The 27951-nt window shown below is 36.6% G+C and overlaps 3 protein-coding genes across 10 annotated transcripts in view; 2 read left to right on the top strand and 1 right to left on the bottom strand.

Moving 5' to 3' along the window:
- Window positions 1-1103: 1103 nt before the first annotated feature.
- On the top strand, window positions 1104-3271 carry fabp10a (fatty acid binding protein 10a, liver basic). Its single transcript, XM_079627065.1, has 4 exons — window positions 1104-1262; window positions 2028-2200; window positions 2970-3059; window positions 3172-3271. The coding sequence occupies exons 1-4, from the start codon at window positions 1196-1198 to the stop codon at window positions 3220-3222; spliced, it is 381 nt and encodes a 126-aa protein (XP_079483191.1). The 5' UTR covers window positions 1104-1195; the 3' UTR covers window positions 3223-3271.
- Window positions 3272-5022: 1751 nt separating this feature from the next.
- srsf10a (serine and arginine rich splicing factor 10a) lies at window positions 5023-13376 on the top strand. Of its 2 annotated transcripts, none has more exons than XM_079627064.1 (6): window positions 5023-5192; window positions 7314-7427; window positions 9778-9887; window positions 10677-10845; window positions 11760-11810; window positions 12726-13376. In XM_079627064.1, the coding sequence occupies exons 1-6, from the start codon at window positions 5128-5130 to the stop codon at window positions 12949-12951; spliced, it is 735 nt and encodes a 244-aa protein (XP_079483190.1). In that variant the 5' UTR covers window positions 5023-5127; the 3' UTR covers window positions 12952-13376. The 2 variants fall into 2 exon arrangements, with proteins under 2 accessions (XP_079483190.1, XP_079483189.1); XM_079627063.1 differs by lacking the exon at window positions 7314-7427 and adding an exon at window positions 8077-8350 and having other exon boundaries at window positions 5055-5192; window positions 9741-9887.
- Window positions 13377-14695: 1319 nt separating this feature from the next.
- ubr5 (ubiquitin protein ligase E3 component n-recognin 5) overlaps window positions 14696-27951 on the bottom strand; it is a 58532-nt gene continuing 45276 nt past the window's right edge. For 5 of the 7 annotated variants that reach the window (XM_079625414.1, XM_079625410.1, XM_079625411.1 and 2 more), the window contains 13 exons: window positions 27011-27131; window positions 24820-25165; window positions 24500-24587; window positions 23272-23416; window positions 23057-23187; window positions 22352-22412; window positions 21974-22152; window positions 21800-21884; window positions 21013-21168; window positions 20817-20930; window positions 19310-19454; window positions 15498-15583; window positions 14696-15407 (listed from right to left, as the gene is read on the bottom strand). In XM_079625414.1, the coding sequence (XP_079481540.1) occupies window positions 15195-15407; window positions 15498-15583; window positions 19310-19454; window positions 20817-20930; window positions 21013-21168; window positions 21800-21884; window positions 21974-22152; window positions 22352-22412; window positions 23057-23187; window positions 23272-23416; window positions 24500-24587; window positions 24820-25165; window positions 27011-27131 (1870 nt within the window). In that variant the 3' untranslated portion in view covers window positions 14696-15194. Of the gene's footprint in view, window positions 15408-15497; window positions 15584-17638; window positions 17857-19309; window positions 19455-20816; window positions 20931-21012; window positions 21169-21799; window positions 21885-21973; window positions 22153-22351; window positions 22413-23056; window positions 23188-23271; window positions 23417-24499; window positions 24588-24819; window positions 25166-27010; window positions 27132-27951 lie in introns of those variants that run through there. The other 2 variants (XM_079625415.1, XM_079625416.1) reach the window with 2 other exon arrangements.

Below are 27951 nucleotides of genomic sequence, written 5' to 3'. Positions count from 1 at the left end.
ACAGAGTCATTCACCCCTCATGTTTAAACAGACGAATATGTCCGCCGGTTCCTTTTGTGAAACAGTCTTAGAGGAGATTCTAGACTTGTTCGCTTTTATTTACTTGTATATAAAATGCTGGACTCATGCATGCACACAGCATGAATAAGCCGTGTCTCGTGCATTATTTGCATCAGTTTTGTGTCATGTGGTGATAAGAGTGCATCTTCTCTATTGAGCGTATGGAGTGACCGTGTTTTAATGCGTTATTAATGTTGTAAGAACTCATCTCATTCTGCAGAGATGCTCATTTTAAAATAGTTTATTTTAAATTAGTTCAGTGCAGTTCATCCATTTGGCTTCTCAGCTAATGTTCAAGCCATATTATGCTCATTAACCAAATTATTTAATACATCTTATATGCATTCAGCTACAGTATTAACAAGAGAGTTGTGCTTTTATTGAACCTGTTTAAATCCATCAACTAAAGATCCAACTAAATTAAAACAAGCTTGCATGACCGTGAGGAAGGATTGTTGCAAGAGATACTCCTATGCCATTCAAAAGTTGGAAAAATGTATTTTATACTCACAAAGACTGCATTTATTTGATCAAAATACAGTGAAACAGGAATGTTGTGAAATAATATAACAATGTAAACCGATTTATATGTGAATATATTAAAAAAATGTAATTAAATAGAATTAAAGCTGAATTTTCAGCATCATTACTCCAGTCTTCAGTGTCACATGATCCTTCAGAAATCATTCAAATATGATGATTTGCTGCTCAAGAAACATTAATTATTCTCAGGGCTGAAAACTGTTCATATTTTTGTGGAAACTAGGATACTTTTTTCAGGATTATTTTATGAATAGAAACGCTTTGCATAACCAGACCCACGTGGATCCCCACAAAAACATCACACATTTCTAAATCTATTAAGTTGATGGATGAATGGATGCAAGTCAAGGCTCTGTAATATTCCATCAAACTAAATTGTGTTTAAAAAAAAAAAGTCTGGGTCAGTTGCACCCATATTTAGGGGGACATTACTCCACACATGGTGTTAGCGAACTCTGGGTTGTTCAAACAGAAGGGAAAAACGTCAATGATTAAACTCACATGTGAAATATAAATACCGGACTGGAATGATCCTCTTCACTTTGTGTTGAGCTTCTCAAAGCGGTCTAAGGCTCTTGTCCGATCAGAAGACATGGCTTTCCACGGAACATGGCAGGTGTATCTTCAGGAGAACTACGAGGAGTTTCTAAGAGCTATTCGTGAGTTTTTACGTGCTATTTACCTGAGCCAATAAAATGATCATCAGGGTTGCATCTCCCAAAAGCATCGCATGGTGGCAGCGGTTTCCACAGTTTATAATGCACGCGATGCTGTTGGGAAATTTCACGTTACTATTCAAAGTCAAATGGAATGAAAAATGCCAAATTTTGAACAATTTGAAATTGATGTTAAAATACACTTGGAAATAATATCCAAAAGTAAAAACTTCACTACAGCTGTTTAATAGCCTAGGTAGGCCTACAAGCTTTTTCTGTGAAATGCCTTTCTTTTTTCCCCCTCTCTCTCTCTCTCTCTCTCTCTCTCTCTCTCAATATGGGAAATATTAAGTTTGTTACCGCCACGAATAAAAAATAAAACAGGTAATTGCTACTTTTTATCTTACAATTCTGACTTTATTCCTCACAATTGTGAAATAAAAGAAACCAGTTATAAAGTCCGAATTGATAGATAAACTCGGAATTGTGAGAAATAAAGTCTGTAAACTCAGAATTGTGAGAAATAAAATCAGACTTGCGAGAAATAAAGTCTGTGAGATATAAACTCGGAATAGCGAGTTATAAAGTCTGAATTGTGAGATATAAACTCGGGATTGCAAGAAATAAAATCAGAATTGCAAGATACAAACTCGGAATTGCGAGATATAAGATACACAGACTTTTTTTAAAGTATAAACTATGAAATATAAATTGTAAGATATAAACTCACAAAACACTCACTTAGTGTCTGTGTTTCTGTTCCTTCAGCTCTGCCAGAAGATATTATTAAACTGGCCAAGGATGTTAAACCGGTGACAGAAATCCAACAAAGCGGCAACGACTTCACCATCACATCCAAGACCCCCGGGAAAACCGTCACCAACTCCTTCACCATCGGCAAGGAAGCTGAGATCACCACCATGGACGGCAGGAAGCTCAAGGTGGAATATGTATAATTTACGCCTTTGTAAGATGTCAAAGTTCGATATGAGGTGATATAGTGTGCAGGAGCTCAGTTTCACAAGAGATCAAGGTCTTTTCTTAATTCTCTAATCTGCACCAGTCAATTTTTTTAAGCTAATTAGACCAGGAATATGTACCGTATTAAAGGTAGGATTGGTGATTTTCGTAGTGGCTAGCAATAGCAAGCTAGCTTTAAAGCCACGCCTCCTTCAAAACACATGAACGCGCACAGCAGGGAGCAAATAAAAATGTGTTAAACTACATCATGTCTTAAAGCACATAACATTTGAAGATCAAGATGTGAAGAGACTTTCAACCAGCATAACAAAACATTTAAAGGAACATGCCGACTTTTGGGACTTTAGCTTATTCACCGTATCCCCCAGAGTTAGATAAGTCCATACATACCCTTCTCATCTCCGTGCGTGCCGTAACTCTGTCTGACGCACCCACCGCTAGCCTAGCTTAGCACAAAGACTGGAGGTAAACGGCTCCAGCTAGCATACCGCTCCCAATAAGTGACAAAGAAAATGTAGGCGTTATTTTGTCACTTATTGGGAGCAGTATGCTAGCTGGAGCCATTTACCTTCAGTCTTTGTGCTAAGCTAGGCTAGCGGTGGGTGCGTCAGACAGAGTTACGGCTGACTATAAGTTTGTGTATTTGTACACATTTTCCCTCTGATGGTGTGAAGAAGAAAAAGCTCTTTATCCATGAACTGGACTCTTATATGTGTTTCTTTCTTCCAGTGCACTGTCAAACTGGAGGCTGGGAAGCTGGTCTGTCACACGGATCGATTCTCTCACATCCAGGAGATCAAGGGAGGAGAGATGGTTGAGGTTTGTACAGGAGATCTATATGCGTATTGCTCATCAGAGCTCAGAACTGTCTACATCTGCTAAATATGAACATTTGTTATATTTCTATTTTCTCTGGGTATTTATTTTCCAGACCCTGACAGTAGGAGGAACCACCATGGTCAGGAAGAGCAAAAAGATCTGAAGAGTTTGATAATGACCGGCTATTTAAATAAAGCTCTGATTTATCATAATAGTGTGAGCTTGTTGTGTTTCTGGTACCTTGCATCATTCACAAAAACATTTTTAATAACACTATAACTTTTAATAACAGACAGTTCCTGGAAAGGGAGGGTTTTTTTTACTCTGTTGAATGTGGGTTTATTTTTGAATATCAGTTTTTGTAGAAACAAACCTTTAAAGCCTTGATCTAATATAAAACTATATATTTTTTCACTGTTATTGCACAGAAATAGAAGATATAATTAATTGCACACACATTGGCATTAATGCATTGTGGTATGTTGTCTATGGTTTAAGCTAAATTTAAACATGCAACAATTATAACATTCAAAATAATAAACGAAACGGTAAAAATGTAAACGTAACAGAAATAGCAAGCTTAAATGAAATTACAACATATAAAACATGTGACCGCCTAATATTTTTGTCCTGAAAGACAATCAAATTTAAAATCCATAATAAAGGAAAAAAGGGTAACGCTTAGTTAACATTAGTAAACTAATATTAATGAACGGCACTTCTACAGCATGTATTGATCTTTGTTCATGTTAATTTCAACATTTACTAATACATTATTAAAATCAAATGTTGTATTTGTTAACATTAGTTAATGCACTGTGAACTAATATGAACAAACAATGAACAGCTGGATTTTTATTAACTAACATTAACAAAGATTAATAAATAGAGTAACAAATGGTTAGTTCATGTTAGTTAATGCATTAACTAATGTTAACAAATGAGACCTTATTGTAAAGTGTTACAGAAAAACAAAAAACAGCGAGCAGGATAAACAAACAAACAAATACCTAAATAAATATAGAAATAAACATTAAAACGTAAAAATAAAACATTCAAAAAAAATTTGTAACAGTTTTCTTATTTTTCAAACTTAATGTTGTTTTTAGATATTTTTGTTCTGCTGCCTTTGAAACAAATGCTAATTTATTATTATGTTGAAAACATCTTTTTTTTTACTTTACCTCTCACATTTTAATTGACTTTTTGAATACAAATGTTATTAGCCTATAGAGAATACGAGACAATAGATTATATAACAAAAAGTTACAAAATAGGGAGGTCTGAATGCAAATCTACATAAAGATATTGAAACATTTACAATTTTTTTTAATATTAACTGTTTTTTTTGCTTCATTGAGTCATAAAGCTCCATTTATTTCTTGAATGATTTAAAAGAATTATTATTATTTATTTTTTTTACAGGAAAACGTACATTTTTGAACATGGATTTGTTTTTCCATTAAAGGAATAAAATGTATGATATAAACATGACTGCGATTGTCTCTATAGTTCTCCAAAAGACCAAATAATAAATGTTTCCACAGCAACACAAATTGGCCATCTATATTCTTTGTGATAAATCAAATCACAAACATTTTGCCAAAACGGTCTTACAAATGGGCAGTGCCAAAATAAATGAACCACAGTTTCAGGGCAACTGTCACAAAAAAGTGCAGTTAAAATCAATATCACCTTTACATTCTACAAAAGTAATGTTTCACTGGGTAAAACCAATATCATTTTTAATGACACCTCTTCGACTTTGTTTGTAATTAAATATTCATTAGATATTTAATTACAAACACATACATTTTCCAAACAATATTTGTTGTCAACGATTTGAGTAATAATAATTGGAATAATATGCACAAATATATATATACATTGAAGAAAAGAAACGAAAAGAAACGAAAAAATATATTATTATTTTTTCTTGCTTGCTTGACAAGGGACGTCACGGTGAGCTGGCTGCGCATGCGCGTGACGCGTGTACATCGACATCGAGCTGGTCTGCGGCCTGTGAGCCCGTTTGTCTGTGGACCTGAAGTTTGCAGTTTTTATTATTATGGCGAGATACATGCGACCTCCAAACACATCTCTGTTCATCAGAAACATCTCCGATGACAGCAGGTTAGTGCGCATGAGTAACGGTTACTGCAGAGTTTGCGCGAGAGCTGCTCACGCCCGCGTCGTTAAAATCTCACTAACTACAATAAATGTGTCATGTGCATGAATATACATCATGATTAGACACTCATTTAAAGTTATATTTAAAAACTGACATAGTGAGTGGGTTTTCTCTATTTTGCCAAAAGGCTGCCTACTTACTGCTAATCAGTTAAGACCGATGGATTAAAGGGTAAATGAAAACATAATTGCCCCGTTTGTCTCATATGTTTAATGTTTTTAGTCTAATATTTGCAGCAGGATTTGAAACAGGATTGGGTTTCTTTCCACTATGGCTGTTATTAGACGCATGAATATTAATAAGGAACACTGCATACATAATGAGGACAGCTTCCACTTTTCAAAATCCAAATATGAAATTATAATGTTATAAGATTCTGTTATTTTCACTGATTGCATCTACTGACTATTGTATCTTTAACCTATTAGTTAGAAATGTTTCAACTAATCAATTTCTCACCCAGCATTATTATATTGTATCTTTAATTAGCGTTTTATCTATAGATTTTATTTAAAGTTTGTTTTGGTAATAATATTATGTGCTTTAGTCATTTTATTACGTTTTTTATATTACTATTTATTTATATATTTTTCATTTTAACTTTACCTCAGGTAACAAACGTGTTTCTAATAGTTTTTTTTTTTTTTTTTTAAAACCTCTACTACATAATGTAAAATTAAGTGTGAGATTGGAGGGAGATTCAATTGCATCATTTGCAAATTGGGGTAGTTCAGTTTTTCACCATGAATTCTGCGATTAAGCATGAAGTATTTTTGTCACTACAAGCTATGTTTCCATCCACACCTGTTATGAAAGCTTGTTTCCAGCACAGAATATAAAATAAAATAAAAGGTACTTGCGTAATTTTTCCCCTCAAAATTGCGAGATATGCTAAACTAGGGCTGGACGATATGACCCAATATCAAAATCTCGATTAATTGAACAATTTAACTCGCCTACGAATAATTAAAGATTTTTTTGCAATAAATAATTTAGAATAATTGAAGGAAACGTACTATAATGTTGGAATTACCAAAATTATAAATCACAGGACAGCCTTGACAATGAGTTTCTGGGCTTCTCTGTGCGCGCGATCTTCACGTGATGAGTCATGTGATTACACATGCGGTAGTGTGAATTTAACAGGAAATTATTAACAGGATTAAAGAACCGAAATAACCGACATGGGAAAATTATGTCCAGTTAACTTAGAGGTTCTGAATTTTGGTTTCGATTACTTTCCGATTAATTAGTTTAATTGCGTGTTATTAAGTCGGAATTGCGTGTTTATATCATCTAGCATATATCGGACTTTATATTCTGTGGTGGAAACAAGCTTCCATAACCTATTTTTTAATGCGCATTTTGGGATATAAGACATAAAAAAGTTTTTAATTTTTAAAAAGTTTTTATGCGCTACTTTTAGCCGGATAATTTTTTTAATCCGATAAGACAAGCGCATAAATTAAGTAGGAAACACATTTACCGAATAAATACCTTGATGCGCAACAACAAAAAAACTCACATGATGTTGCCTCAACAGAGGATGTGATTGGATAACTGGACTAACTAGCGGACCAATCACACATCAGATGTTGAATGAAATGCCTGAGCCAAAGTCTGTCATCAGAATGATTTGGTTTAATTCCCTCCCAGAAGTGTCTCACAGGATTGCGTTTACACACTAGCATCCGAATCCGTTTTTTGCGTTTCGTCTGCGCGCTATGAGGCGCAAGTCATTCATGATATTGGGGAAAGACTCAAGAGCCACAGTTTCGTCCCCATTGCAGCAACTTTTTTCCAGATATTTTGCACCAATTTACCAGGAAGTGACGATTTTGTTTTCTTGAACACATGGGATGAAAACTTTGCATTATTCACAAATATTTTATGCGATATTCCAATTTTGCGTTCATAACTTTGGATGGAAGCATACATAGCTACTGACTTAGTGGCTTCTACGAAAGCAAATTTCAGCGCTTCAATGGCAGCTTTTATCACGTTATTATCCTCAAAGCACTCAGTCAGAGAAATGAATGTCCTGTCATCTCATGGTACTTTAGGCCAGAGGATTTGCGTCGTGAGTTTGGTCGTTACGGACCTATAGTAGATGTCTACGTTCCTGTTGACTTCTATTCACGGCGACCAAGAGGATTTGCATACGTTCAATATCCTTTGTAGGCAAATGTGTAAAAGTAAGAAAATATTGCAAACTTCTAAAGGGATGGTTCATCCAAAAATAAACAATTGGTCATCATTTAGTGTTCTGTATAATGAAAGTGTGTGTGTGTGTGTGTGTGTGTGTGTGTGTGTGTGTGTGTGGGGTCCAGTTCCCATTCACTTTCATTGTACGGGTGAAACTCGAAAAATATTGTGCAAAAGTTCATTTATTTCAGTAATTCAACTTAAAAGGTGAAACTAATATATTATATAGACTCATTACATGCTAAGTGAAATATTTCAAGCCTTTATTTGTTATAATTTTAATGATTATGTATTACAGATATGAAAACCTTTTCACAATATTCTAATTTTGAATTTGGGGTTTTCATAAGCTGTGAGCCATAATCATCAAAATTATAACAAATAAAGGCTTGAAATATCTCACTTTGCATGTAATGAGTCTATATAATATATTAGTTTCATATTTTAAGTTGAATTACTGAGATAAATGAACTTTTGCACCATATTTTGCGAGTTTCATCTGTGTTTGGAGATTGGATAATGACAAGTGTAATTTTTGTGTGTACTATCCCTTAAAAGCTTGACTGTGAATGGCCGTGAATGTTTGTCTCCTAACTGATATTTCCTCTGTTGTTGTCTCAGAAAATGTAAAGACATACAGTTCTGGAGACCTTCCCTACACAGAGTATTTAAAAGGGCCGATGTAGAGTAGATTCAAGACAAAGACAATAAAGAGAAAGTTAAAGCTTGAAGATTCAAAGGGGACCAAAATCAAGTCAAGGCCTCGGTCTGACCAAAGAAAGAGGAAAAGACTAAAGACTAAAGATTATTGGGCAAAGACATCCCCAAGTCCTTCTCGGAGGAGCTTAAAGACAAAAAAGGTCAAGCTGAAGGTCAAAGGTCAAGCATGTTAAAGGTAACCCGTTTTAATGTTGTATCCTACCATTACAGAGCACATGATTTCTGTACGTAATCAAAGGAAGTTTTCCTATCCATAATTTCTCTCCCTTTGATTGGCAGATGCATTTATTGGTGTTTCTTTAACTATGGGCACTGACTCAATCATCACATTCACACACTCGTTTTTCATTTAATTGCCTTTTTATGATATCTAATGTTTTTTCCAGCTCATCTCATCCTTCATTCTGTGGTGGACATGACAAGTTAAAACATGTTAGGGAGAGGTGGACAAAGTACACAACTTCCTTCCTTGAGTAAAAGTACAGATACTACTGGTCAAATATTACTCCGTTACAAGTAAAAGTTGTAAAGACCGATTTTTACTTAAGTAAAAGTACAGAAGTACTCATTTTTAAATGTACTTAAGTATAAAAGTAAATGTCAATGCATTGTTTTATTATTGTTGCATTGTTGCATGTAATAGCCAATTTACAGTTCCTTATGCCTCTGAATCTCTGCCTGCCCTCATATCAATATCACATTTATTTCTATAACACAGTTCCAGTCGTGGGATTGAATAAGTCACTCAATAACGTCCACAATGGTTTCCGACACCCAAATGGTGTTCTCAGTTGTTTGGCTTTTAGTATGAATATGTTAGCCTTGTTATCTATAAGCTAGTGTGCTCCAAAACAATGACAAAATTCGCATTTAGAAGAGCAAACCCAACGTTGAAAATGAAAATCATGTTGATGTCAGAATCCAATGTCAGATTGACGTTAATCTCCAACGTTGGACAGACGTTGTATTGTGGTTGAAAATCGGATTGATGTCAGAAACCAACATCAGTCGAGTTCTGACGTCAACCAGACTTTCATTTACAACCAAAATGCAACCCCTGCGACCCAAATCATCCCTGACGTTACTACTCTCTACTCAAGGCCCTTGACAGAAATGTAGTGGAGTAAAAAGTACGATATTTGTCTTTCAAATGTTGTGAAGTTAAAGTAAAATTTTCCAGAAAAAATAATACTCAAGTAAAGTACAGTACTCAAGTAAATGTACTTTGTTACTGTCCACCTCTTAGGAATAAAATGCCACACAACACATCATTTTCACATGTTTTTTGCATCATTTGATTGTAAACAACACCATAAAAATATTCCTGTTCTTGTCCATAACACACGTCATGTCACGTACTGTAAAAGTGCCTGAAGTTGGAGAACACGCTTGGAAATTTTGTGAATTTATTTCATCAACACATTCCCCTTTTGCCCGTTTATCACAATTAAATTCAGATGATTATTTGTTTTGCTTTATAATCTTTCATGTTTTGTGGTGAATATTAATATCGTACTGATGGAGAGTTCAGTGTCTATAATGTAAAGTTCATCGGTGTGTGTCAGAATCTTATAAATAAACCAAGCAAAGCCTTAACCGCAGCTGCATGTTCGAGGACGTCCGTGACGCAGAGGATGCGCTTCATAACCTGGACAGAAAGTGGATCTGTGGACGGCAGATCGAGATCCAGTTCGCTCAAGGAGACCGGAAGAGTATAACACTGTTTTTCTGCATGTTGAAAATTAATATATACCGTAGTTTGTTGAACTGCAAAGATTTTAATCCTCCAGTTTAAAGGAACACGCTGACTTTAGCTTATTCCCAGTATCCCCCAGAGTTAGATAAGTCCACACATACCCTTCTCATCTCCGTGCGTGCCGTAACTCTGTCTGACGCACACACCGCTAGCCTAGCTTAGCACAAAGACTGAAGGTAAACGGCTCCAGCTAGCATACTGCTCCCAATAAGTGACAAAATAATGCCAACATTTTCCTATTTACGTTGTGATGTGTATAGTCACAGCGTGTACAAATAACACGGTCACATGAGACACAGCCATCTTCAGTTCGCTCAGAGTGTTGCGCGAATCACTCCGCAGAAGTAGTGCTTCGCCTTCTGAGAATATAGTTCCCAGTGTGTATACGGTTAGAAGATGTCTGTGTCTCATGTGATCTTGTTATTTGTACACGCTGTGACTATACAAATCACAACATGTAAACAGGAAAATGTTGCCGTTATTTTGTCACTTATTGGGAGCAGTATGCTAGCTGGAGCCATTTACCTCCAGTCTTTGTGCTAAGCTAGGCTAGCGGTGGGTGCGTCAGACAGTTACGGCACGGAGATGAGAAGGGTATATATGGACTTATCTAACTCTGGGGGATACTGGGAATAAGCAAAAGTCCCAAAAAGTTGCCGTGTTCCTTTAAATGCATTGAATATAATTTTATAATAGCAATTAAATGTTATTTAGTGGCATGCAATTGTTTTGTGGTGTTGTGCAGCTCCCGGTCAGATGAAATCCAAAGAGAAGCGCTCTCCTCGCAGCGACTCGCGATACGACGACTACGAGCGGGACGGGCGGCGCAGACGGTCCCGCAGCCGCAGTTACAGAAGCAGATCTCGCAGTCAGTCCTACGAACGCCACGCTCGCCCGTCAGGGAGCCCTAGAGAGTGAGGACAAGCACACGCTCACCATCTGTGAAATCAGAGCTAAGAGTCTATTACATTTAAGAAATAAAAAAAAAAATTTTGCTATATATTTTTTATCATATATACCGGTAATATATAGGGGTGTCACAATATATCTCGTCACAACATATTGCAATACAAAACTGCAACAATATGTATCGTGGATTGTGACAATATGTGTAGTTCACCCAACAAAACATTCACATTTTCAGAGTTTTAGTGTCAGTACAACATTAAACTACTATATATAATGTTGAATATGATGTATAATAATGCAATGGGGGAATATTTGTGGGTCTGGATAATGCCAAATGTCTAATGGTGCCTGTAAAAGTGGCCTACATTATTTTAAATATATCTAGTCAGTGATAATAATTCTGATTTCAGCTTCAGAATCATGAATATTGTTATTCTGGTGTCTCTGTTGTCCTGTGCGTTGGGTTTCCAGCATCAAGTCCAAGCCTATTCATTTACACACACAATGTAACACCAAATTTAGCATTTTAATCAATAGTAAAAATTTTGTGAACCTTTTAGCATGTCTTGGAGTATCGCAATAATATCCTATCGTGACATGAGACTTCTTTTTTTTTTTGGCCCGGTTTCACAGACAGGGCTTAGATTAACCTTAGTTCAATTAGGGAATTAAAAAAGCTTTTTTAATATAAATGCCTTAGAAAAAACATTACTGGTGTTCATCTTGAGAGAAAACAATGGCACTGATATATTTTGAGATATGTAAGTGCAAACTGCTTTCAGTTAAACCGGCTCAATAATGCAGTTTAGTCTAGGACTAGACTTAAGCCTTGTCTGTGAAACTGGGCATAAATGTAATTTCTTATTACAAAACTTCTCTTTGTTATTCTACATTGATCCATTGACTGTTTTTTTGACAGCTCTCGGTCACACGGCAGACACCGGAGAAGCAGAAGTCGTGAGAATAACAGGTGAAGAGTGCATACCAAAGTCATGACATATTTAAAACAGTAATATCCTATACTAAACCTAAACTGATATTGACAAAATATATATCATTTGAAAGCTTACAATATCTAGGTTTCATATTTGGTGACTGATTTTCAAAATAAATTACAGAGGAGCCGTAATTTATCAATTTGCAACAAGAATATTTTCATACTCCTAAAGCGTGTTCAGACCTTTATTTTGAAATAGTGATGAACATGAAAGAATGGTAGAAACCTCAGTTTGTTTTCATGCCAAGAGTTTAAAAGATAGCATCCATTCAATTCTTTTAGAAAAAAAGGTCTGAAAATGTTTTAAATATAAAGATTAACCACAATGGAGGCGCCCTTAAATGGGCAGTAATGGAGTCTGGTTGACATCTAGTGAAAAAGTTTGGTACTGCACCCAAACAAAATCTCACTGAAAGCTCATTTTTTGAGATATCAACCTAAAATTTGAAACACAACTTTCAAAGTTTTCAAAGATTTTATTGCAGTTTTAGTCACCCAGGTTTTGAAAAAATATATTCTATATAAAATAAGAATACATTTTTTTACATTGTACATTTTCATAAACATAAACTTTTTATGTTTCACTTTAATTTATTTGTAAGTGACAAATGTCTTTTTTAAAACAAGACCAATCTTACATATATATTCCAAAGCATTCTTGAATTACAAACATTTAAGTTCGGAATGTGTATTTTCATGTCTATAAAAAAAAAAGGGGGGGGGTGACACTTAAAGGGTTAAAATCGAGTCAGCATCCGAGGCCTTGGCTTCATATGTTTCTCTTTGTAAAGGTTTATTATACTCACACATGAAAATGCATTGTGCAAAAAAAATAATGCATTAACTCTCCCACTATGGAAACAGACTGTAAATCAGTTTTCTGCTCAGACACAGGTCACGTGACCACGGACGCAGACACCATCGCTCTGCCTCGCATTCTCCTTCCCAGGACAAGTACAAGTCCAAGAGCCGCAGGTCTCAGTCCAGATCGGCCAGCCCGCCGGTGGAAGACCTGCACCCGTCCGCCGGCTCACCCCGCGCCCGCTCGGCTTCCCGCTCACCGTCTCGCTCGCGCTCCAGGTCCTGGGCCGGCCGCAAGTCTGGGGGCCGTTAGTGTAAATACAGCATCATGTGCAGCGTTTCATCGTGTGTAATCATGACACCGTGCTTATCAGATCCCGAACTAATGCAGCTCAGTTGAAAGTTAGTGTTGGCAGGTTCAGATGTTCTTTTGTAAGAAATGTGCCCATCGCTTTGATGCCAGTGTTATAAAGATGGCTTTATTTTTATAGTCAGAGACGATCAGAACACCAGCTATTTTTTGTTCAAATGATGCATGCAAAAAAAAAAAAAACATTTTAAAGACTTTGGTGTTGCCTCTGAAAGGTCGCAGTGTTACTTTGTTTTTGGAAGTTTTTCTTAAGGTTATTGTATTTGAAACTAAATTTGTATTTTAGTCAAGTCTTAATTGTAGCATCTGTTTATATGAAAGACGTAAGTATGTTTGTCATTGCTAAATAAACAATGATTTAAACATCATCTGAGTGTTGTATTCTTATACCTGCTTTTCATTGAATATATATATATCAAAAAAGTCAGTAACACCGTACAAAAAGGTTTCAATTGTTAACTGTATAATTTAGTCCTTATTTCAATATCTATTTAAAAACATTTTTTAAATCAAAAGTTGTATTTTATATTTTATACTGTAATATATTGCAGTGATACTGATATTTTTGTTTACAGTCACGAACTACATTAACATGAACCACCAGTATTTCTATATACACTTACTCTACATTTCATCTGTTAACATTAATGCTTTGAACTAAAATGAACTATAGTATGTGTAACATTAACATTAAGAAAAATGCAAAAGAAAATATATATATTTTTTTTAATTTCTAATGTTACTACCAACAAGACCTTATTGTAAAGCATTACAAAATATTACACCAGAAAACATTTTTTTATTAGTTTGCTAAACCTTTACAAAACTCATTTTGTCAACAGTTCATGTAAACAGAAATCTAAAGCAGATAACTATGAAAATACTTATAAAGCATTATTATTCTTAGTTACTCTACATTTTTAAGAACAAAAGTTGTTTCACTGATAACAATGAAATGTGTTTATTAACTAAGCAAATCAATAATTACTGAAACTATTTTGCTAATTTTTAGTTCATGTTATTGCATTAATGAACGTTAACCAATGGGACCTCACTTTAGATCTCCTGTGGTAAAACCACTAACCAATCTCATGTGGCCAGAATGATTTCTGCAGTTGTTTAAAACTCATTAACCTTTGATGTCATTTACTTTACACAACCTCCTTCAGGATGTTTTTTTTTTTTTTCTTACAATACATTATTGGTTTCATCCAACCTTCTGCCAAATCAGGCCAGGGACTTTCTTCTGCATGAAATACTGCACTAAAGCTATAAAACAGTATTTAAGCGTGCAACAAATGTTTGAAAAAGTAATAAACAATATGTCAAATGACCATATGTCATGTTTAATTTAGTGACAACTATCATCTCAGACATACACGGCTACTTTGCAAAGAAAAACCTACAATATACTAAATTGGGTTAAAAATGCAGAGAATGAGTTTTCTGCAGGAATTGAATGCAAATGACCTGATTTTATTTTCATCATTGAACACTGACACTACTAAAGTGATGAGAGATGAGCTTACTAGTTTATCACTGCAATGCATAATAGTTTCACAAACAGTAAAAGGTGTGCAATTATATACTTCGAAAGTGTGCTTTGAAACCTCACCACAGGATCCCACTGAAAATCTAAAGGATTTTGTTCCAGAAGCGTGTGTGTGTGTAGAAGAACCACAACACTAGTTTGCATCCAAGTTTATTTTTGAAATTCCCTACTCCCTCTATACAAGAAAAAATGACTTTCCACAAAGGCAGCAGTGAACTCTCAGTGATAGTAATATTTATGATTAGGGCAGGAAACAAAATAAATCAAATCACAGTGTAATCTTCCTTTTTCTTTAAATACTCCTGCTGTCATCTTTGGCTGGGGTTTGGCGGACAGTTTACCGTCAGGCCAAAGTCACGGGAAGTTACAGTTCAAGCCAATGGAGCTGCAGGGCTTCAACTTTACAAAAGCCAATGCAGGAATGTTGCGTTATACTCTGATAACGGAAATAAAAAACAACAAAAATAAAATAAGAACAAGCCGTCCACGTTTGAAACGCAAACCAAAAAAAAAAAAAATTCACTGCCGGGGATGCGACAGCACTTTTTAAATTTCATAAAATTGTATAGACAAAAAATAAATCTACAAAAATGGAACTAGAATATTACACAACAATTAAACGAGTTTCGTTTAACTACACAAAACCGAAATTCTTGGTCTTGATGGCTAGTAAAAGTTTCTGTTTGAGAATCTGTTTGGAAGAGTAAAGTGGCACGTAAAGGCGAGAGATGCAGGTGTTGGCGGTCGGCAGGTGCTGGTCGTCTGGCGGGCGGATGGTGATGGAGGGCATGGGCTGGAAACCTTCTTCACTGGCCGGCAGAGACGGGCTGGACGTCCAGAAATACACCTGCGCACACACACACACACACGAACGCCTTAACATCTGGCATACTTCACGTGAATTAATACGGAGTAAAGAAATGCAGAAACGTCCTACCAGGTCCTGCCTCTCCGTCATACTCATCTTCTCAACGATGGACCAAAACCAGCGCTTGAACTGCAGCAGCTTCTCCGCATTCTCGCCTGGAGGTTTAAACAAAACAACACGATTGATGTATTTACAGGCACTTGATTCATTGGATCTGATTTATTTCATGTCATATAAGCAGAACATGTTTTAAATGGCAAACTACTCAGTTTATAACAATCATAAATATAGCTGCAAGCAACAATTAAGGGGCCAAACACAAAGGCGGCACGATACGTCATCAGACCAACTGAACAATGAGCAGTTAAAGACATATTGAGATGATTTTAGGCAAAATGCCTGAAAAATTAAATACAATCACTAATGTGATCTGTTTAGCACTTAACCAATAGGTGGCGCTGTGACCAGATCAAGTTGAGAATAACACTGCAATGCTTTGGCATATTGACACCAAACTTTGCATGAGTCGTTTTTGCATCATGCCATCAAATTTGTTGATGCGGTATACCATTTTTTTTTTTTTTAGATGATACAATTCGATTTTGGTCTAGGAGTTTAAAAAGGTTTCTTTTCTTTTTTTTAAGAATATTAAAGTTGCGGACAGGAAGTTTGACCGACTATAGCAAAATTGGTATCCATGTTTCCGGCATGACCCAAAGAATCTATTAAGACCAGGTTCATTACAATAAGCTAATTTAATCAAAAGTTATTAGCATTTTTGTAAATTTCATTATAACTTTTCAAGGTGGCGAGGCACTGAAACTTTGAAAATCATCAGGGCATGGTGCCGAAGACACTCGAAACAATACGCTTGTACAATAAAGCATTTTACAACAAAATTCAAGAAGGCCGACACCCAAAATGGCCTACATGGGAAAATTAGGAATCGTTCGACTTGGCATGCTGCACCAAATCTAATGACAACAGTTTTGTCCAAACCGTTCAGAAGATAATTTATTCATATCTCCAGACCACAAGGTGGCACTGCGCTGAAACTGTGCAGATAGCCTTAGGTCATGGTTGTCATAACACTAACATATTCTGACCAAAATTGGTTAAAGCGTTGAAGAGATATAGCCTCATCCATTTTTGGCATGCTCTTCGTCAAATTCGTTCACATTTTATTCAATAACAGTTTTAAATCCCGTAACTTCCTGTTGGCATGGTCTAAAGATGATCTAGTTAAATTGATTTTTGTGAAAATTGGATGAACAGTCCATGAGGAGTTTGTACTTTTCCGTCATGAAATTGACTACTTATTCCTTTTCTCAAGACTGTTCGATTGAAAATGAGAAAGAGGAAATTTGAATTTTGTTTCTAGGTTCAAAAGTTATTAGCATAAATGTAAGTGAAACTGTGAACAGTTAGTGGTGTTAGCAATTTGGGAGTCTAACTCAATCCCTCTGAGGTTTATGTCCAGACTGTCCTCTATCTGTGTGCCAAATTTCATAACTTTCCCACAAGCGGTTCTATGCACTTCGAGCATAAGAAGAAGAAAGAAAAGAAAGCAGCAGAATAATAATAATAATATCAATGCCAGTGATTACAAAAGGTGCCTATGGTGCTTGGCCCCTAATAAAACTACATACAAAGTTATACACAATTATATAAAACAATTTAACCAAAAAAAAATATACAATAAAAATAGCAATTATATAAGAACCTTCAGTTTGATATTCCATGGAAAATGTTCTTTCAAAATGTCCATTAACAATTTCAGATTCAAATTGTTGCCTAATATAATAGAAACACGAATGCACTAAAATATGCTTTACAGTCAATAGCGGTTTTCCATCCTACGTTCCAAAACTGGAATATATCATAAAACATTTGCAAATAAAGCATCATTTCAATCCCATATCTTCAAGAGAGAGAGATAAAATAAAAAAAATCACTTCATGGTCATCGGCGCATATCAGTAATACATTATTTTATTTTGCTAAGTTGCTGCAACTAGAAGTCTGTGAATTTATTTCAGACAAAAAAATAATAATAATTTACTTGCGCATCAGAGAACAGATCAAACGCAATATACGCTGTCATGCATTCAGAGGCCGATGCCTGATGTTTGGAGGCACAAGCAAAATGGTTTGAGTTTCAGGGCTGAGAAAGAATATTATATGTAACATTACTAACATTACAGAGAAATGCTAAACCTTAATAATGAGCCTTAAAATATAAATTAAGTGCTAAAGCGCATATAAAGCTTGCCGCAGTGCACTGGCAAAAGTTACGATTATGAATGTATCGGAAAAAAACAAAGGAGACTGTCTGAACATTTGAATAATTTAATAAACTAGTGTTTTTTGAGTAAGTGTCGGCTGCAAAGTTGAAGTTGACGACACTGGCTCGTCATCTCTGGACGTGCCTATAGAGAGAAATGAACGTTAAGTTAAACATGTCGTGCAGTAAGCGCGGTACTAACTTAGCTTCCACACGAACACTTGGATTTGCCCCTAATATTAGAGCACATTTATCTAGGTTAATGCTAGGCTAACGTTAGCCACTCGTTCTACTAACGTTTCAAAATGACAAGCCATGTTTGAGGTAGGCTTGCAGAGGTAGATGTTTTGTCTTATTCACAACATGAGTGTGTAGCCGCTGCGCTGGCTACTACATCTACTGAGGCGGCGGCAGAAACGGAGGAGGCTGGTTTGCACGGCTTTATTCCGTGCTGTCGTCTCCACCGGTCTCAAAATTGTATGTATCCACTGTATTGTGATTTTCTGCTCGACCGGCACTTTGCAACAACACAACCTTGTTTCTGCAGCGACGTTCAGCATGTTTCCTACAGGGTTCGTACAGATACTGTAAAAAGAAAATTCAGGACTTTTGAAGCACTATTTTTTGGTTTTTAAGGACTACAATCAGATCGTTCTTATCAAACAATATCTTTAGGATTTTTTAAACTCAAATTACAGATATAAGGTATCTGTAAATACAACATATGTAATTTATAATTGAACAATAATAGCCATTATAAACTTTGTATTTAATATAATGTTGGGATACTTCGTGTCGAGAAAAGGTCTGATGGGGGATTAGCAGACGGGCTGCAGTGTTCATTTTGCGTGAAAAGATTGTGTGTGTGTTTTTTTAGGGCTGTCAAACTATTAAAATATTTAATCGTGATTAATCGCATTAATGTCATAGTTAACTCGCGATTAATCGCACATTTTTATCTATTCTAAATGTGTCTTGATTTCTTTTTGTCCCATTATTTTTTTCTCATTTTAATGCTCTTATCAACATGGCAAAGTGGATCGGCTTGCTTTGTGCAAATGTAGACGCGATGTGCAAACAAGTGTGTGCGGCGTGCCTGTTTTGTTTCTGGTCTAGCTAGATCCGGTGTGGTTTTGTAGTTTTAATAACGTTACTAGTTGTTGCAAAAGCATGTAAAAAAAACGACAAAGTTTGCTAGGCGTTAATCTCGTGATAAAAAAAATGTACGCCGTTAATAACGCGTTTAACGGAAATTTTATATATATATATTATATTTCAATAAGTCAAGCACTTTTCAAGTACCTCTTCATAAATATGTCTGTTTTCAAGGACTTTAAGCACATTGTACGAACCCTGTTCCAATAACAACATCTAACTTGTTTACATTTTACGTGGCATGAGAAAGTGGCAAACTACAATCTAAAATTAGATTAGAGCTGAAAAAGATTTCCAGAAATGCAGTTTGATTGCAGCTCAAAACGGATTTGCATTTCATGTGATTTTTTTCCCACTCACACTTGCTTAAATATGATCGGATTCCAATCAGATATGGACAAAAATCAGATATGGGCTGACAGTCTGAGCGAGGCTTGATGTACCTGATTCATCATTGAAAGAGGTGAAACTAATGAGCATCTGGACGTTGACTTCTCCACAGCCGTTGACCAGCAATCTGAAGTCCTCCGCCGTCAGGTCCTCCAGAGCATTCTTTGGAAGCACATCCAGAAGGCCCTTCCGCATGGCCTGCAAAACAACATGTTCACTTACATCTGCACATGGCTTTATTTTTGGCAGAGAGTACAGATCTTTCAATGAGTGGCGAAAGAACATGCACCTAATGCCTGGTTCAGATTACACGATTTTAGCACAATTTTGTCACGATTCGTTTGACGTCGGGTGTCGTGGGGATTCGTAAACGACAACGGGCGTCAGGACGCAAGATTCGATCGTTTCATCTCGTATAGTGTCATAGTGGGCAACAACCGATGCCGCGTCTGCGATGCATCACGACAAAAAGACTAGCATGTTTTTTTTTTTTCTGTCCTCCACAACGAGAGTGAGTGAGTGAGAGTGTGTGTGCGAGAGTGAGTGAGAGAGAGAGTGTGTGTGTGTTAGTGAGTGAGCGAGAGTGTGTGAGTGAGCGCGAGAGTGTGTGTGTGCGAGTGAATGTGTGTGTGTGAGAGAGATGGCACGCGATGGCTGGTTGGAAAGAAACGTGTAGTCTGACACGTTTCTTGTCCACGACACGACAAGATTTTAGGAGTCAAAATCACGTAATCAGACAGAGTGACTATCGTAACAGACAAAAAATTGTGTAATCTGAACCAGGCATAAAGCATACAACACACCTAAATCATGCAACGCTAAGGAATGCGTGAATTGAAAAAATGTTCGGCTTGAATGGAATGCAAGTCGCTTTTTGGATAAAAGCGTCTGCCAAATGCATAAACGTAAATGTGCATTCAAAACCAGTAGTTGTGTCTGTGTTTTGCCCTCTTTCTCTCTCTCGCTGTGTCAATTTCTTAGGCTCAACCCCTCGGGACTGCTATTGGATCGGGAAGCTGCCTATCATTGTTAACCTGACTGACGACACGGTATCCGCTGCCAATCCTGTCTACCGTCAGCATTTAAAATAGTGACAGGATTAATGCGAGGCAGACAATTGTTGCTCTCCTGTTCCCATACTTTATTTAATCTGCCTTTTATGCTAGCTTTTTTTGTGTGCTCAGTATCATTCTTACTTTATACAGGTTTTTTTTTTTTGCCATTTTTGATTCTCATCATTCATTATATTTGCTTTTGTGCTGATGACAACCTTCTCCTTGCCCGAGGGGAAAACTGGACAGGTAATTCCTTAATTGTAAAATAAACTACCTTTCCTGGCATTTTTGTGTGGCGTTTTGTCCCTAGCCACCATCATTTAAGCACATAATGGTCACAATCTCAATGTTACCTCTGCTAACCCTAGACCAAAATTAAGATGCAAAACTAGTAAGCTTCAAAATAAGGTCATGAATGAGCCACGATAAGGACCAGATAGTCAAAGTCTGGCTCTCTGAGTCCTAAAAATCAGGGTTAGGTGCCTCAAAAGTGAAGTGCACTCACATGCAGAGGCTGTTCTGCCACCACCAGCATCCTGTGCTCTGCGTATCTCCTCACGTACTCGTACACGTTCAGAGGAGTCACAGGCATGTTGACCCCACCGGCCAGGAGCTCCACCTGCAGATCCAACAGAAACACATTCAGACATGTGCAAACACTGAACCCTAAAGCAAATACAAAAGGGAAATGTAGCCATCACCTGTCCTGCTCCTTCCTCCTTGCAGAGGTCAATAGCAAAGGCGAGGTCCATCGCCGCAAACACAGCCTCCGCCTCCTCGGTTTGAGAGTGTCGAATCAGCTGTCGCAAGCTCTCGTACATCACCGGGTCGAAGAAAGCGAAGTCGTGCCAGTTCACCTGCAGCACAAGAGACAGGATAGCAAAATCCAGTCATAAAAGGTTATGGATTGGCAAATTGTGGATAAGTAAATCAAAAGAAGGGGTGTACAGCGGTCCACATTGTTTAAAAACGAGGTCTGCATGTTCTGCTTGTCTCTGTGTAGTAAAACTGCGCTCATTCACACTCAAGCTCGTGACACACAGTTGTATGTACTTCTCAAAGTGAAAATAATGAAAGTTTGATATTTAATGAAGGTTTAATATTATCACTTGTTGCGCAGCACTTTGTTTAAAAAATTTCATTTTAAAAGATTAATTCAAATGTTAATATTTCATGCCTTTGATTTCCACCATTTTGTATCAATTTGTATTCATTAAAAAAATCCAGAAAAATTAAAAAAGACAAACCAGAATTTATGCAAAAAAATAAAAAAATTCATACATAGGCCCCATTATCGTAAAAATATTGATAAAATATTGAATTGTTAATTTATGAATTCAATTAATTAGACACTCTGATTATTAAAGGTGCAATTTGTAATATTGATAGTTATTTTGGAATTTTACAGGGCCCTGACTTAGTGACAGGCTTAACCTCAGATCAATGCAGGATATCGCTATTACAAAAGTTATACATGTAGATATTCACCTTCCTGCCGAGCAACACCTTGATGACGTGTCTGTTGAGTGTGATGGGGCAAAGTTCATTTTGTAACAGACATAACCCAAGTATCCTGTAGGCAGAAGAAAAGAATCAGGGATGTTAGTAGGAGCTGGGGGATCATTCTCAACACAGATGTTCAAGTGAACACGTGTCTCATACCTGCCGATGTTACGGAAGCAGTTGAGCCTGGCCTCAGTGTTCTTGCCTGGACGGGGCGAGTAAAAGCCCCTCTTGCCGGGTTGGTAAAAGAGAGGTGCATTATCATCCCCGTCATCAGGGTCGTCCAGCTCCATATCAACCACGCTGCGAGTGGAACCGTGCCTCTTTCGGTTCTCCTGCTGGTGGAATATGGAAATTACAATTAAAAACCGATCACAGGTGCAACAAAGAACTTCTTTAATCTCCAAAGAACTATATAGAACAACTCATGCACAATATGCCTGCAAAAACTATACAGCACAAAATTATGAGTTGCACCCTGAACCTAAGCTGATGCAACGAACAAGAAAAGAGCCTTTAGAGTTTGACACAACTTACTTGTGCTTTTTCAGGAGTGTCGAGGAGGCCGAGGTCCAGTATACTGTCAGCACCATTTTCCCTGTGCAAGAGAGAGAAGCTCATAAAATACTCCACAAAATTACACCACAAAATCAAATGGCAAACAATGGTTTAAAAAAAAAAAACTGCTTAATTTATTAGTATTAACAAATAAATGTAATTACTACAGTGCATATTAAATACTATTAAATGTATTTAATAAATAATTGTATTACTTTTTAAATTAATAAATATGTTAAAAATGTCTTGTATATAATTATATTAGGTAATTTACTTTATATAATTAATATTATATTATTTAAATAATAATAACTTGATAAATAACAACAGACACAAATGAAAGACCAAGCTGAAAAGCAATAAGCACTAGAAATAAGAAATACTACATAAATTGTATTAAGTAATCAATGTAGTGAGTAATCAAATGTATTTAAAAAAAACTGCAGTCTTCACTGTTACAAGTTACAAAAGTGATTCAGACAGGAGCAATGAGAGATGTTTTCTATCTTTTGTAATTTGATTAAAATTTAATGACAGACAACAGCAGGTTTTAGGCTGCGGTCACTTAAAAACCGAATGCACAGATCCAATATACTGTTACACATGCATTTTCTGTCTCAACTGATTAAGTTCACTTAAGGCATAAAGGACTGTTTTCTTGACAGGGGGCGTGAGATTATTCACCTTCCGTGAGTTATGAGGAGCTCCATGGCCTCTTCCACACGAGCTCTGAGTGAGTCTTCACTGGCCAGAAGCAGCAGCAGCTGAGCAGGAGAGAGTTCCAACAGCATCCCTGTGATTTTACTGGCAAATGCCTGTAGAGAAAAGCACACCACATAAATGGATATCACACACTAAATCATATTTTCCAAAGTCACATTTGCTGTACTGGTTTGTACCGGCTGCATGGCGTGCACTCGTGGGTACAGTCTCTCTCCTAGAGCCTGTCTGTGAGCCGGCAGCGGCTCCGGTTCATCACTGGGGTTCCCTTCTGATGCGGGTCTGAACGGCCGTGTGTCAATTGACAGCTGTCTCCTTGAGTCCCTGCAAAAAATAATAATAATAATAATAAAATAAATGATATAAAGCATTTTTTTTAACATTACATTTTTATATATTAAATTTTTTTTTAGGAATGCACCGATCATGATTTCATGGCCGATTCCAATTGCCAGGCCAAACTAGCCTTAAAAAAACCCATCTGTAGCCATTTCAAATTATAGGCAACCACTGCATTTTAATCACGATCCAAACAAAGATGCTACACATGCAGCATGAGCAGTTGTTTTTTATATAAATAAGAATGTATAATTTCAAAATTTAAAGCAAAAGCAGAATGGTCTGACTTTAGCTTTGTGGAATCGTGCTATCCAAAACATACCTGCACCAAAAAACAGTCAGTTCCCTTCAGAGACACATTCATTTAAACCCTCAACCCCAACTCAATATTTATATTTTTCTGTTTACAGATTTTGAATTATATTGTTTACAGACCTCATAATATTTCCAAACAAATTACATTTTGGGAAATGATTGCAATGCAGTTTGTGTGCAACAGAGATCAGCCCCCCAAAAAAACCACATGATCCAATTCGATTCCAATCAACCAGTGCATCTCTATTATTTTAAAAGAAACTCAATTAAATATATGCTTATATTCTCATTTTTCTGGCAAAATAAATGTATCATTAAGAATTTATGCAGTTTGTGAGTTAAAAAGGCACTTTATAAATCAAATGTACCATTATTATTATACATTTATATATATTTTTTAAATAATTGAATATATATTTTTTTAAATGTCATTTTTAAAGAATACCCATAAATGTAATGAATATATCACGAAAGATGATCTTTTATTTGAATTAATTAAATATTGAATATTAAATTGAATCAAATAATCTCAATTAAATTGAATCAAATAATCTCAATTAAATTGAATCAAATAATCTCAATTAAATGAATGTTGCTGAAACTTAATTTGCCAGAAATTACACCATGAAAGATTATGATTTTTTTTTTAAAAGAATGAATTTGATACATTTATTTTTAATCCCCCCAAAAAGAATGATTACTTAAGCTTATTTTGCCAGAACATACATCATGAATATTTGATATATAAGGCACCTGTCACGGTCTCGTCTGGATGCAGCTCTCAGACCTCCGCTCCTCCTCTCACGCTCACGGTCTCGGTTCCTCAGCCGCTGCATAAGATCTGCAAACACACACAGAAAACCTGAGCATCACCTTCTCAAAAACACCAGCAAACGTTCACCACATTTACGCAGCAGCTGAAACATTTATCCTTGAAAAAAAAATCTAAGGGAAAAAAGGACCAATAAATCAATTAAATACGAAATAAAGTAATAACGAAAACCATTCACCATCCCATAAATTGGCCTGTCAAAAAAAAAGAAAAGAAAAACCAGAAGAAAATTGATACATACTGCTGGCCTGCATTCCCTTGCTGACGCTCTGTACACAGTCCAGATTGGGCAGTTTGTCATTGGACAGGAAAGCCTGTGCGATAGCCGTGTAAAAGCTCCGTGCCACTCCACTGCCCTCTCCTGGTTCATCCTTGAAAGTCACTTTTACACGATGCACAGCCATGGGCGTAGTGGTGCAGCGACGGCCGAAGTGGGCATTGAGCTGCCGCATGGTCTGCTGGATGAGCTGCTCTCGGTCACGGTCCACCTCCAGGGCCAGATCACGTGACTGCAGGTTCCTCAGCTTTTCCATCTCACGCCGAAACTTGGACTCCTTTACCTCAAAACCACCCAGTTCGGTCAGGATCTGCAACGTCCAGAGAAAAGTAGATATTTGTAGAACAACTCTTTTTGATTTTCATGTTTATTGACCAACTTTTCTAGGGATTAACTAATATTTATTTTGAGAATCGATTAATCTGTCCATTAATTCGTTGATTAATCAGATTAAACAAAGAATTAGTTTTTAATAAAAATAAAAAATGTATTCCATTATTTAAACAAGTTATTCCACATTCTGCCCAATGCTGTCTTCCAAACTAGTGCTGTGTTGAAAAAATCGATTCACCAATTCTAAATCGATTTTCATATTAATTTCTAAAGATCGATCCGTAACTCAGAGGATCGATTTAATAACAGGCCTACATTTTCCCCATTTTCAGTTTCATTTTCAATGGGGAAAATTTATTTCCCCATTTTCCCCTACAGTTTCCCCACTGAGACACGGCGACCGGCGGCGCTGCTAATGCGGTTTCTCTGAATCCACTTGTTGACAAGAAAGGAGGAATGAATCGTTCACATAGCGCGTTTTTTGCGCGTGCAAATTCGTTTTCAGGCGCGCCTCTGTTCATGGTTGCATAGCAACGGCAGACGCAAAGGGAAAGTACGCGCTTGTTGAGAGGAGAAAGCGGTGCAAACTCGTGCAAACTGCGCTCTCCATGATGACGAGAAAGTATCATCAAATAATTAATTGATTTCTAGCCCTTGCATTAGCTTTACTACTAGATATATTCATTGAGAAGAGAAATAAAAAGCCGCCCTGTACAGCTATGATCAGCTGTTCGGCCGAGCTTTCCATGTTGTTACGGAAAGGCCGTAACAGGCTTGTTTTTGTCACATGACCTGTTGAGATGCATTGAAGTGCTTCTCACTGAATTTGCACGCGCATAAAACGCGATATGTGAACGGCCCCTAAAGTGGTATCGTGTGCGGTCTGTTGTATCTAGTTTAAAAGGCCTTTTAAATATGAACGCAGTTTTGGATTAAATAAAAGGACAGTCAATTAAGTCAAATAAAACACGTTTTATCTCCTGTTTAGTTGGTAACACTACATTAAGACACCATTCATTAACATTAATGCCTTATCTAACATCAATACATTGAGGGAACAATACATTTTTACAACATTAATGTATGTTTGTGAATGTTATTTAATACAAACACTTGATTGTTCATGAACAGTTAAAACTTTTGATTTTAAAAATATAAGATCGGATCAGATCGGATCGAATCGAATAATGATAATCGATTCAAGATCTTGAGAATCGGAATCGAATCGATTCTTGAAATTTGAATCGATACCCAGCACTATTCCAAACAATGTGAAAATAAATATAGTGGATGCATCTATATCGGCTATGCTATATATTATGTGCAAAAAAGGTTAAAATATAAACATTACATTCTCAACCAAAAAACAACTGACTGCTTAATGTTATTGCATACTGTGCATGCAAAAGTTAATACGACTAAATTAAATTATTTTTAAAAAAAGAAAAAAAGCACAACATATGTAACAAGAAATATTTTAGCAAAATGCATATTTTAAGTCAGACTTTTTGCACTCTGTGCTTCGTCTGGTTTGACACACACATGCATGCGCCGGCGAGTGCCTTTTGTTTGAAACCCTTAATATAAAGCCTTCTCAGGTTTCAGGAAACATGGGCCATGCACCTTTCCCGCAGCAGCTCACTCTGCGAATTCTGCTATTTTCCATATGCATTTTGTCCATGGAAATGTGTTATTCAATACTTTAAGGCGACGTGACCTGCGGATGGTTTCCGTGCACAGTGTGCAAATGCAAAGTCTTCGGGAAAAGTTGTTCAAAATGGCTTTCAATGAAAATAATTTGCTAAAAATGAGCTGTACTTACAGATCCCGGTTCTGCTCCCACGTCCTCCATGAAGACACGGCCAAACAGCTCCAAAGAAAGCCGCCAGCGGCCCAGCAGCATGTCGTGAGAAATCACCATCCCCATAAAACTACAATGTGGACTGGAGGACACAAACAAGAAACGTCATTATCACATCACTCACAGCCCTTAATAAATCTATAAATGTGACCCTGGACCACAAAACCAGTCACACGGGTATATTTGTGGCAATAGCCAACAATACATTGTATGGGTCAAAATTATCTATATTTCTTTTATGGCAGTAAAGATCATGTTCCAGGAAGATATCTTGTAAATTTCCTACCGTAAATATATAAAACATTTATTTTTGTGAGTGGATGCACCAATTGACCACAAAGACCCACCCCCCTTAGTTACTGATAAAACATAGCGAATGTCCGACAAGCTACGCTGCTCTCACGCCACACCATGTTCTCAGGCAATGAAAAATACATCGTGGAGCAGAGAGGAGACTGACAACGCGCTGACAGACCAGGTTACTTTTCGGTTACTTTTGATATTAAACGTATTAAACAAAGTCTCACCTTTCAAATTCAGTCTTTTTAAAAAAAAGAAATTTAAACATTAAATACCGTTTTGTGGCTCTTTAATGTGTCATGACAGATCGCTGTAGAGCCTCAGTTAAAGCTGCTCGTCAATCGATCATCTCTTCCTTCTAGTTCATTTATAGCATTAAAGAAACATGACTGAACATCAGAAGGAATGTTGTTTTAACCGCAGAAAAGTGTCAGTACACTCCGTTACTCAAGTTCAAATCCTCCCATGTTAATCTACTAACTCTCCTGACTGCTTAGTCGGACAAAATGGTGGATGGCGAAGTATGATTGGCCAGATCACCTGTCAATCAAGCTCCCTGCGAAGGGTCAATTGCGAACATACATGGACAACTTTAAAGGCGA

Source organism: Phoxinus phoxinus, assembly GCF_949152265.1.
Source record: "Phoxinus phoxinus genome assembly, chromosome: 10".
Lineage (NCBI taxonomy): Eukaryota > Metazoa > Chordata > Actinopteri > Cypriniformes > Leuciscidae > Phoxinus > Phoxinus phoxinus.
The sequence above is the reverse complement of the archived record's forward strand: the minus strand, read 5'-3'. Positions and strand labels throughout refer to the sequence as shown.